This window comes from Mobula birostris, chromosome 7 (assembly GCF_030028105.1).
Source record: "Mobula birostris isolate sMobBir1 chromosome 7, sMobBir1.hap1, whole genome shotgun sequence".
Taxonomy (NCBI): domain Eukaryota; kingdom Metazoa; phylum Chordata; class Chondrichthyes; order Myliobatiformes; family Myliobatidae; genus Mobula; species Mobula birostris.
Window position 1 is genome coordinate 44,630,185 of NC_092376.1, and position 12,882 is coordinate 44,643,066.

At 39.3% G+C, this 12,882-nt stretch overlaps 1 protein-coding gene and 1 long non-coding RNA gene across 10 annotated transcripts in view; one reads left to right on the forward strand and one right to left on the reverse strand.

The window, feature by feature from the left end:
• The window catches only part of LOC140200727 (uncharacterized), a 36,299-nt gene extending 34,146 nt beyond the window's left edge, over window positions 1–2,153 (forward strand). The window contains exon 3 of the long non-coding RNA XR_011886709.1: window positions 2,001–2,153. This is a non-coding gene — a long non-coding RNA (uncharacterized lncRNA). The remainder of the gene's footprint in view (window positions 1–2,000) is intronic.
• Window positions 2,154–10,913: 8,760 nt separating this feature from the next.
• The window catches only part of LOC140200156 (gamma-sarcoglycan-like), a 630,311-nt gene continuing 628,342 nt past the window's right edge, over window positions 10,914–12,882 (reverse strand). For 8 of the 9 annotated variants that reach the window (XM_072263045.1, XM_072263048.1, XM_072263047.1 and 5 more), the window contains one exon: window positions 10,914–12,281. In XM_072263045.1, coding sequence (XP_072119146.1) covers window positions 12,108–12,281 — 174 coding nt within the window. In that variant the 3' untranslated portion in view covers window positions 10,914–12,107. The remainder of the gene's footprint in view (window positions 12,282–12,882) is intronic. The other variant, XM_072263044.1, reaches the window with a different exon arrangement.

Below are 12,882 nucleotides of genomic sequence, written 5' to 3' on the forward strand. Positions count from 1 at the left end.
CAACATCACAACTCTTAAACACAGTAAACCTCATTCAGTAACTCACTAAAGTCTTTGCAAAAGTAATCAGTTCTTGCAGAAAATCAAATTCAGATTCTTCGAATGAAAATAAACGTATACATCCAACCATATTAAGTCCTCTGCATCATTACACGTTTTGTTTCCACGCTGGTTCTGCGATCTTGGGTGGCTCGCCATGGTGTTTCTCAGATTCGTTGGAATGAAGTGGCTTATCATCCACAGAAAGTCAATTCACAAGCATGTGCAAAACTTGACCAAATGCCTTGGTATGATTTTGCAGAATTAATTCCCGACTACAGGGAAGGGATTTTGGACACTGATCTCTGCTGATATTGTCTCGTTATACCTGTTGCATATTATAGCTGTAGTTTCAATAAATATTTTATCACTATTGTCTCTCCCCCGAGGGTTTCACCCTGAGGTTTTCAAGTTAGTAGGGTAAAGATACTCACTACTAATTCCACTCTTAACAGTTCATAGTTTTAGCTTCTAATTGTTGCTGCATTTCTCTCCTTGTCCGCCCTGTGTCCAACCCGCCCCTACCTCACATAGCGTTTTTTTTCCAAGTTCTTTTTTTTAAAATCGGTAAACCTTGTTTTCATCCCTCCGCAGGTAGAACTTTCTAACATTACAACTCTGGGTTTAATTAACCTGGGTTACACATCACCTTACCAAATTAGTTTAAACCCTTCCCAACAGTCCTAACAAATGTGGCTGCAAGGATATTGGTCCCCCTTGGGTTCATGTGTAACTCATCCCTTTTGTATGGGTCATGCCTTTCCCAGAGAGATCCCAATGATCCAGAAATTTGAAAACCTGCCCCCAGCATCAGTTCCTCAGCAACACATTCATCTCCCAAATCATCCTATTCTCACCCTCACTGTGCATAGCACAGGCAGCAATCCAGAGATTACTACCCTGGAAGTCCTGCTTTTCATCTTTTTGCCTAACTCCCCATATTCTCTCTTCAGTACTTCCTCTCTTTTCCTACCTATGTTGTTGGTACCAATGTGGGCCACGACTTCTGGCTGTTCAATCTCACCATTTAGAATGCTGGAGAACTGACCCAAGATATGCCTGACCCTGGCACCTGGGAGACAACATATCATCGGGGTGCCTCTTTCACATCCACGATTCTGCTTTCTGCTCCTCTATTTATGGAATCCCTTATCACTATTGCACTTCTCTTCTGAGCCCTCCCTTCTGAGCCACAGAGCCAGACTCAGTGCCAGAGACCTGGTCGCTGTCTCAGTAAGGACATCCTCACTGAAACAGGCAGATTTCTCAGTAGCTACCACCAATAATTTGAGAAGATAACTGAACAAGTCAAATTAATTGTGTCACTTCCAGCGTGAAGCTGGTGAAAGGACCTGCTTATGGTTTGACATCAATTTACTGTGCAAGTGAGATCAGTGATGCATTCAGTTCTAAGAGCTGAGTACATTTTGTTCTTTCTTGCTAGGGAATATTAGGTGGAATAAATTCTACCCTTTTGAAGATTATTGACAGCTATGAAGATTAATGCAGCAAATTGCAGATTCTATATTAAATGTACCGTATCTGCTGTACGATCATACACTGCCCATCATATAGGTAATATCCAGTTAATAGTCTGGTTAGCACCCTCATGCTGAGACTGTTGTGCAGTTTGGTTGCCATGATAAGCCTGAAGGAAGATACTGGGTGACAAGGAGAAGCCACAGAGGGCAGAGCTCTGAACTCTTTTGTGTAATGCCTGTATATGTGGAAAACATGGGCAAGTAACCAGGATTTGAGTGGTTGTGGCAGGAAACCATATTTAATTGTGAAACTTATTTTGAAGCTGACTATGGTACATTCAATTGCTTTGTCATTTATGCCACTTGTTTAAAAAAAAATCCGGGGTCACCCAAACAGCTTTCTAAACTATTTAACTGCTCAATTGCATTTCAAAATGTTGGTGAACCAAAGCCTGTTGAAAATGATTGTCATTTTTTCAGGAAGGCAGAAAAGATGGAGCATGAAGAACTCCACACTCAAGTAGAAATACTGAACTCTATGGAAAAAATATTGTGACCTGTGTCCTTCTGAACATCTGGAATAGCACGATGGTGAGACATGGAGGGAACTAATGAAGAAACTTGTAATTTAAAATCGCCTGTATTAGAAATGTATACAGTATCATAAAAGTGTTTCAGATATTAAGAACATTTTAAGCTGTTAAATGATCTTTGTGATATTGCTATTGCTGTTAATTTTTATGGTTAGAAGATGTTACATTGATGTTTTAAGTATCTCCATGCAGCATTGTAGTAACACAGCAAATAAAGGAATTATTATTTGATTTTAGATTTTTAAAAATTTGTTGTTAATTTCAAATATTTTTCTCTGATTAAATTTTTACTGAGTTGTGTATGTGAATATACGTATCTCAGTAGCTGTCTGTATTGAGAAGCTACAGTGAAGCCTAGAAATATGCATCGTTAGAGTTATCTGAGATGCTCAACTACTTGGACAATATTTAAAATGATAGCAACACCCTCTGTACTGTAACAGGAGGAGGTGAGACCTAACATCATTGGGACTTGCCCAAGCTCTGTTACCATAACTGGAGGATTTGCAAATGGAGTAAATACTGTGGTATCAAACACGCATTCCACTAATAGAGAGAGATACCGTAGCAGTGATAAATCTCTTTCATACTTTGTGACTTGGCTTAGAAATTTCCCTGCAATTTGAAAGGATCTTAAATTCTGATTAAACTCATCCACCGATTACTGACTTTAAAAATGCAGATGGAGTTCTCTTGTAATTTCAACACATCTTATTGGTACATCCTTGCCATCACAGTTTGGAATTTGTTAATTTTTCTTATCTCCAGCACCAAAACAATTCTATTAGGATTATTTACTGAGTTTACCTGGTAAGATCACCAGGTGCCTTCCAACATTATCAATAATTATTTAATTATCACTCAAGGTATACATGTGCCCCATTTTTCATTCTGATCTGCAGTGTTTTATGTCCATTTGTATAAAATCTTCTCTGCTTTATTCTAAAATTTAACGTTTTATCCAACATATTTTAGCTGCTCATTCCAAATGTTCTTAGAGATCCTACACAGTGTGTGTGTGTGTGTGTGTGTGTGCATGTACCCCTCACAACTTCCAAACAATAAAATAATAAGGGGAAGATGATCATGTTTTAAATATTCCAGCAAGCTCTTGCATTTGATTCAATGCACCATTGGCAGCTGCTGTACCTCTATTGTTGTTTTTTCTCAATGGAGCCCAAGGGACACATGTAACTAGGATAGCTGTAGATTTCTGTCCAGATGATCCTGAACAGAATGCTGTAGCACCTGGGGCTCCAATTCTTACTGTGAAGATTGGTGACATAAGACTTAGCACCATGGAAACTGCTATGGGGTTGGTCAGAGCTATGAGTATTTTTTCTGAATTAATCTTTGTTATTAACAATAAAGTTGAATGTTTAACAATAATATTTCTATAATTTTTGTTTCACTGGGGTTTTCCTCTTATTCTTGTCTGATCCCATACTTTGAAATAGAGAAGATAAAATCTTTCATATTTGAATATGGTATTTTACAACCCTTCATTATTGCATGGAGTTGAATATTATATTCTTGTCAAATTAATGCCCTTCCAAAAAATCTAAGTTGAGTATCCCTAACTGAAAATATAAATTACACTGCTGTGAGGACTTCCTTATGGAAAACCGGATAGTTTCTGCATAGTGGAATAATAAATAGAAAATTATCCAGAATTATTTTAATGCACCTATATTTTTGTTCTGAAGATCTAGATTAATTTGTCAAGTGACTATCAGTATCCAAGGAGCTGTTGAAGTTGCCCTGCTGTCATGCCTGGAATGTTCTGCTATTTGGAGAATTGGGATTGGCTGTATATTTGGAGTCAGATATGAGGGGAGTATGGGTTAGTTTTGCCCCAGTTTGATAGGACATACAGCTTTAGGTTACTCAGATTCCAGCTGCAACTGATGTGAAACATATTGCAGAAAGGGTACGTTGAAATTAAATAATAAAAATAATAGAGCAATGAGTCTTCTCTGAAAATCAGCATTATGCTATCAGTTTGCATCATGTGGAGCATTTTGGAATAAATTTTATTATTATAGCACAATTTGTTAAAATGCTTAATAGTACATTCTGTAGAAAATACAATGAATTAATTTGACAGATTAACATAATTTGACAGAGTTATTAGAACACTTAATTGGATTGCTTAATATATCTACTGTATTAAAGTAGCAGGGACATGTTAGTTTCTTCATGATCCCGTTTGAAAAATAGGTGTAAGATTTAAAATTTCTTTTGTATGTTTATCCACAATGGCTATTTTCCATAAGACAAGTTAATCTTTATTTCTGTTTATCACAGATGATTGAAGCAATAAAATACAAATGACAGCTAACGTAAGGGTACACAATGACCCAATAGATCGAAAGAATGGTATGTAAGTTATTATTGAATCAAATTTGACAAATTGAATTTGAATAGTGAAAAATAGATACAGTGAAAAACCGAAGAACCTCACCATCTTACATGCCTTCCATACAGATCATTCCAAACATAAGTGCATCCTCGTAATACAAAGGGAAGTGCAACAGCAGATGGCAGAATATAGTGTTACAGTCAAAGTTGCAGAGGAAGTAGACAAATCAGGTGCAAGGATCATGATGTGGTAGACTGAGAGATCAAGTGTTCATCTTTATTGTAAAAAGTCCATTCAAGAGTTTCATAACAGAGGAATAGAAACTGACCTTGAGTCTGGTCTATTTGGATGTCCAGCATCTGCAGGTTTCAAACCATAAGACCATAAGTTATAGAGGCAGAATGAGGCTATTTGGCCCATCGAGTCTGCTCCACCATTTCATCATGGCTGACCAATTTTCCTCTCTGCCCCAATCTCCTGCCTTCTGCTTGTATTCCTACACACTCTGACCAATGAAGAATCTATCAACCTCTTAAATATACATGAAGACTTGGCCTGTGGCAAAGAATTCCACAGATTCACCACTCTCAGGCTAAAGAAGTTACTCCTCATCTTTATTCTAAAAAGACACTCCTCTATTCTGAAGCTGTGTCCCCTGGTCTTAGTGTTTCCCATCATAGGAAACATCCTCTTCACATCCACTCTATCAAGGCCTTTCACTATTCGATAGGTTTCAATGAGGTCACCCTTCCTTCTTCTGATTTCCAAAGAATACAGGCCTAGAACTATGAAATGCTCTTTATATGACAAGCTATTCAATCCTGGAATAATTTTTGGGAAGCTCCTTTGAACTCTCTCCAGTTTCAGCACATCCTTTCTAAGATAAGGGGCCCAAGACTGCCCACAATACTCCAAGTAAGGCCTCACCAGTGCTTTATAAAGTCTCAACATTACATTATTTTCTCATGTTTATTGAGTCTGGTGGTGCGGGTTTTCAAGCTTTGATATTTTCTGGCTGAGGAAGCGGGCAGAAAAGATAACGACCCGAGTGGGACGGTTTTTCAATTATGTTGACAGGTTTTGCAAGGCAGCAGGAAATATAGACAAAGTCAGTGGAGGGCAGACTGATTTTCATGGCAGAATGAGCTTTGCCTACAACTCTGCTCTACTTTTACAATCTTGTAACACCAAACTGTGATGCATCCTCATAGCATGGTTTTGAATGTGTATAAAAAAATTGGTATTAACTTGCTTGCTCTCTGTGATAGCTGCCTTGGAATTAATGGGATGACTGGACAGTATGGTTTACAGGTTATTCCACTACAGAATGTTTATATCCACCGATTCAGTAATATTATTTTGAGATTCACAGGTGCTGACACATATCTCTCAGATAAGATGATGATATATGAATACCCCTTGTGAGAGAAGTTGTTGCCAACCAGTACACCTGGTTTTCAGGGGGACTGTGGTAAGCAACTTGGGTTGGTCATATTGTTGGTTTATCGCAGAAGATTAATGGATCTTGGATTGTTCAGTGATATTACTGAGCTGTTGAATGATAGGATTCTCCCTATGGACCTTAGTTCAGAATGCTACTTGCTTGAGGTTAGTATTTGCATGATTTCTTTGTCTGCACATTGGGTGTTTGGCAGTCTTTTTTAAAAAATATTGGTTATTTTGGCTTTCTTTGCTTTGTGGCTACCTGTTAGGGGACATAGTCCAGAACGAGGGGCCACAGTTTGAGGATAGAGGGGAAGCCTTTTAGGACTGAGATTAGGAAAAACTTCTTCACACAGAGAGTGGTGAATCTGTGGAATTCTCTGCCACAGGAAACAGTTGAGGCCAGTTCATTGGCTATATTTAAGAGGGAGTTAGGTATGGCCCTTGTGGCTACGGGGGTCAGGGGGTATGGAGGGAAGGCTGGGGTGGGGTTCTGAGTTGGATGATCAGCCATGATCATAATAAATGGTGGTGCAGGCTCAAAGGGCCGAATGGCCTACTCCTGCACCTATTTTCTATGTTTCTATGTTTCTAAATCCCAAGATTGTATAATGTATAGATATCTTGATAATAAATGTACTTTGAACTTTGAAATTGTCCAGTGCAGATGTTCATCAATGTTGTGACTCAGACATAGTTGTTTATTAGGTTCATAGAGATGGTTTTGGAAACAGTGCGGGAAGTTAGGGGGCAGGTTCGGGTTTAGGGAAGAAATGAGGAGGAAGTAGAGTCAGGGACAGTTAATGAAGTCTGAGAAGGAGCCTGTGTTTGGAGTCCAGGTCGGAGGGCTCCCTAGTCGAAGGTCAGTGATCCTAGAGTTTGAATCGGCAGGCACTGAGGAGACTAGAGATCCCCAAATCGACAAGTCTCTCGTTCTCGGTTGGATTCAAGATTCAAGGTTGTTTAATGTCATTTCCAGAACACAAGTGTAAAGGAGAAAGAAACAGTTGTTACTCCAGATCCGATGCAGCACAATACAAACTCAATAAGATAAAGAAAGCAATAATATCAAAAACACAATGAATATAAATAAGTAGCTGATATACATAGATTGATTGTATGCTCATAAAGTGATGCTCAGTACAGGAGTGTGTGTACATAAGGGGACTCTGACAGGAAATTATGAAGTAGTGGTGGTGGTGGAGGTGTCGATTAGCTTTATTACTTGGGAAAAGTAACTGTTTTTGAGTCTGGTTGTCCTGCTGTGGATGCTACATAGCCTCCTCCCCGGTGGGAGTGGGAGTGTGTAAGATCCTTCATGATATTGCTGACCTTTTCTGACACCTTTCTGTACATATGTCCTTGATGCTGGGTAGGCTGGTACCGGTGTGATATGTTGGGCCATTTTGACAACCTTAACGTAGAACCTTCCTATCCTTTGCAGTGCAGTTTCCGTACCAAGCAGTGATGCAGCTTGTTAGGATGCTCCCTACTCTGCCTCTGTAGAAGGTCGTGAGTATTGATGTACATTGGTGAACGTCTATATGGTGGGAGTAATGGGGATCAGTGACCCCTCCCACCCCCCATGAGGCTGCTGGGGTCAGAGGTTTGTGTGAGCCTTGATGTCGAGGCCCAAAATTCAAACCTGTGGTTGGTGAATGCTGGGTACATAGCCAGACATGGGCAATGTCTGCAGGGCAAAGCTGAAGATTAAATTTTAAAGCTCGGCATGTCTGGAAGTAGAAGCCAGAAGGTTGAAGAACAACGTTGGTGAGTGCGGAGGTAGAGGATGGAAGAAGTCACCAGACTGATGCCCTCTAGGTCACCAGGATTGGAGGTCGGTGAACACAGGTTGGCAAAGTCTGAAATTGGAAGCTTGATGTCTGTCAGTCTAGGACCAAGAACCACTCCTGGGGTGAGAGGAGTGAGAGTGTGTGTGTGTGTGTGTGTGTGTGTGTGTGTGTGTGCGTGAGAGAGAGAAATGTGCTTGTTTTGCTGTTGTTTTCTTGCTTTACTGTGGTCATTGCTGTTGCTGCTGCTGCTTGAGCTGCTCTGCTGAAAATTTTGGGCATGCAATGTTGACACCAGAATGTGTGGTGACATTTGTGGGCTGCCCCCAGCACATCCTTGACTGTGTTTGTTATTAACGCAAGTGATGTATTTCACTGTATATGTGTTTTAATGTACATATGACAAACAAATATGAGTCTGAATAAATCTAAATCTGAAGCCCTGAATAATATATTGGCATAGTAACAGTAAACTCTGAAATTTTTGTTAAATCAAGACTATTCAGACTTATAATGATTAAACACTGGCAATTCCCTTCAGAATAACCAGCCGCAGTCAGCACTGTTCATCTCAATGTAATAAACCTAAGTCCCAGCTTTACCTGACATTTTCTGTGTTCTACATTTTGTTTCACAATTGTATCCCTCTCTCCTCTAAGACATAACATTATGGTTAATAATCATATGTCACCAACATCATTTCTGTCATTTGGAGAATCTCCAATCCATTGCATACATTGCCTTTCTTCTCCCTACCCCCCTACACCTCTCTGGAACTTAAAACAAATTTATCTTCTCACCTTTTCAGTTGTGATGAAAGGTGATTGACCCAAGAAGTTATTCACTGATGCTGCCTGAACTGTTGGGTATTTCCTGCATATTCTGTTTTTATTTCAAGGTAGGGCTGTACTTTCTCCGTTAAATGATCCTGTGCAGCAGCTGGTCTGCCCGGTTCATCATTAACTTATAGTTGTGCTCCAAAGTTAGATCAAACACTTTCAAAATAGTAATCAGTTGTTTTTCTGAACAGAATTGAAAGCTGAAACAGAAGTAATGGAGTATTTCCAGAAAGTATCTGAAACAAACCTTGAACCAAACATCTTTCTGGCTTCTTCCCATATTCCTTCCAGTCCTGCTGAAGGATTTTGACTCAAGACATGGACTGTTTATTTTTCTCCACAGATGCTGTCTTACCTGCTGAGTTCCTCCAGTATTTTGTGTGTGTTCCTTTAAATCAAAAGCAGCTTCATCCCTTAGTATCATAGAGACTGTGTGGGTGGAATACTTAAAACAACTGGAGGATTACTCTTTATTTATTCATAAGAAAGAATTTGGGGAACTTGAATTAGCACTGCACTGAAGTTTTTAAGTTTCTGTTGTGGAAAAGTGTTATAGTGAATGTTGACCTGAATAACTTACAGTAGTCACTACTATTTACAGAACAAAGTTCATCAGGCTGTCAACAGTACCTCACTAGAGTCTTCTGTCCTGGGCCAGCCTTAAACATTATCTCGAGGTGTAGCCAATCTTCTCGGTGTATCCTTCCTCTTCCACCGGTGAGCTCTTTGGACCTTCTGCAGCACTGGGTTTTTACAGGATGGGGTTGCTAGATCCACACTCAAACCTTCTCCTTTCACAGCCAGGCTTAGGATGGCCCATGGCTGAGTCTCGCCACTAGCATGATGGTTAAAGTTGCTGCTGTCAGTATTTTCTGAGCATGTTGTGCATGCTATGTTAAGCTGCCACTTTACTCTGAGAGTGACTGATACTAGTATTAATGTCTAATTACTCCCATTGTGAGATTTTTAGATAAATGGCTTCCTCTGGCAGTCAGTTATTTCCAAACAGAAGCTGATGGTGCCCAAAATTTGGATACTTTAGAGAAGTCACTGAGCTCCTACTTGAAATTATTAGTAAAATTATTTGAACTAATATTTTTTTTCCCCAGTATTTAATTCTCTGCCTGCTCTGACAGTTCATGTGACAGAAAAATGTCAGTTCTGGCAGCTACTAAAAAGAAATTGCATGTCAGTTTTGTTTTAGTCACCCTCTTCCCTACATTAGTTGCAGAGCTTCATTTATTCCCAATATTTTGCTGATCAATATTTCTAATTATGGGTTCTTGTGTCCCATGCTGTATTGTATTATGTATGTAAAATATGTTTTGTTCTATTACAACTTTTGCAGGCCTTAAAGTTGATGGCGTTGGCTACAGTGTTCACTTGATTTGGCAAGCAAGCAATTGAAAGCACAACCACGAAAGTTAATGATATTGAGGTGTTTGCACAAGGGCAAGGTATAATTCAGAAGCAGGTTTTTTATCACCGATATATGTTATGAAATTTATTGTTTTGTGGCAGCAGTAGTATAATACATAAAATATTACAATAATTGATAGTAAGAAATACAATAATTAAATAGTGCAAAAGCAAAATAGTGAGATAGTGTTCTTGGGTTCATGGACCATTCAGAAATTCGGTGGCTGAGAGGAAGAAACTGTTCCTAAAATGCTGTATGTACCACCTCCCACAGAAGGTGGTGAATTTCTGGAATTCTCCACACTGAAGTGTTGTGGAGACTAAATCATTAGGGGGGATCTTAAAGAGAAGATAGATTTTTTTCCCCCCAAAATCAGGGAATTGAGGGCAATGGAGAAATGGCATAGATAGGGAGATAAGACTTGGGATGGTTAGCCCCGATCATGTTGAATGGTAGGGCAATCTTAATGGGCAGGTGGCCAAATTCTGCTCCTGTTTTTCTACGTTCTAATGATATAAACAATAACTTGTTACATTCTTATCTTCCTGGCATCATGGATAGATAGGGTTCGAAAGAGAGCTTTTGGCATATTTGCCTTCACAAGTCCGGGCTTTGAGTACAGAAGTTGGGATGTTTTGTTGAAGTTGTATAAGACATTAGTGACATCTAATTTGTAGTGACGTGTGCAGTTCTGGTCACTTACCTACAGGAAAGATATCAATAAGCTAGAAAGAGTGAAGTGAAAATGTATAAATATGTTCTGGGGCTTGAGGGCCAGAGCCATAGGGGAAGTTGAGAAGTTTGTAACTTATTCCCTGGAGTGCAAGGGGATGAGGGGAGATCTTATATAAGATTATGAGGGATATAGACTGGGTGAAACCATGCAGACTTTTCCCCCCACAGATTGGGTCAGACTAGAATGACAAGTCACAAGTTTCAGGTGAAGATTGAAATATTTAACCTTCTTCATTCAAAGGGTGGTTCGGTTTTAATATGGATGACCTGCTAGTGGAAGTGGTAGATGTGGGTTCAGTTGCAACATTTAAGAGAAACTTGGTTAGATACATTGATGGGAGGGGGTTGGAGCCCTGTCATCTAGGTGCAAGTAGATGGGACTTGGCAGAAGACCATGCCAGCATGGACTAGATGAACCAAAGGGCCTGTTTCTGTGTTAAATAATTGGTTTTACTTTCAGCACCCTTTAAAGAAGTGAATTCCACATTATGACAACTTGCACCAAAAGAAAATTCCCTTCTTTGCCTCTCTAATTCTTTGTCCATTCGGCCAAAACATGCTTAGTGACTCTCCAGCTAAATGTACATTAACCAGGACAGAATAATCATGCACACACAGATAGGGTTGGTGTAATTTTATTTTTATACATTTCAACATAGCTTTATAAAAAGACTAAGAAAGGGTACTGCAGTTTTAATACCGTGGTTCACATACAGATGGTAAAACTTTGGATACTTTATTCCACATTGTAGTTTTGTACAAAAAGCACAGCTCTTGTGGTTCAAGTGTTATTGCAGAAAAAGGAAAAAGAATTATTGCATAGAGATCTAGCAGACACAGGTTAAAATCAACCAAGTCCCTGCTGTTAAGTGTATCAAAATTTAATTACATACAATGTACTTTTATTATTAAAAAATGAACCTCACAGCTTGGCAGAAGGAGTTGGAAGATGTAGACGTCAGACTGATGCACTGATAGAAAATATTGATCTGTAATTCAGAATCCATAATCTTTCCTATAAAAATGTTTTGATATAGGAGCTGAAGAACCATTGATAGTAAATCTCATTTCAATCCATTATGTGGGGCCGTTAACAATGTTGTCTGCACAGCAATGGCAATCGAGCTCAAGTCATTTTTTGCTTCCACTATTTTGACAAGAATATTCTGAATTGTGCTCTTTTTGTCCATTTGTAAATAGATACTTTTTCTATACTTCTGGGGTAATCAGGGGTTCAGTTTAATAGCTCAGATCATGAGACATATTCATGGAAGGAACTTTTTTACCACTTTCTTTGTGATGCTATGGCACTGATAATCGCGACTGCATTTATTGAGAAAATATTCAGGTTTTCAAAAGCTCTGGGTGACGTGCCAAGATCTCATTTGAGAAGAAACCAAGATGCTCACTGGCAGACCCGACTGTAATCCTGGCAGGTGGACCCGATGCCCGCGACTGACAGGTAGAGCTTTCCATCTGGACAGACACAGACCTCGTATAGTCCCTGAGAGCTTCCAGGCCCACCCAGTGAGCCATGGGGCAACTTGGGTAGTTTCACTGTCTCGGCATCTAGCACCAACTGTTAATGAATGGAAACAACAAGGTTGTTTAAATGTTTCACTGCAACACTTGTATCGCAACACTTTTTATACAAATAATACAAATCCTAAGTTTGAAACTCATTCAATTGTTTTTATCCAGTGTAGTTTTGGATGTGCTACAATGCCTGAAAAATTCTCAGTGGTGATATCAATATAATTTGACATCTTTCCTTCTCTTCACATCAGGGTATAGACAAGGAAGTTGCGAATAATCTCCATGCCCGGTGCGGTTTTGGGTGGCTGGGCATTCAGATTGTATAGAATCCAGAATAACAAATCTCTGCCCAGTTTGATGTTCCACAACTTTCTTCCAGATTATAAAAAAGAGCTAAGTCCATGAAACTGCGAGCCTACATCCTGTATTCCACTATTACTGCTTCATTTACCCTGGGCCTAATTATATGAATGCAGGTCACACCAGCTTGAATGTGGAGGCAAGTTTAATAGGATAAGATGATTCACCTGCTGTTACAGTTGTGGACTGTGAATGTTTTCTGTGTAGAAGCATGCCATTACCATCGTCCATTGAGTGTGACTTTTATTGACTCACTCTTTCTCACATAGAAGGATTTCATTTTG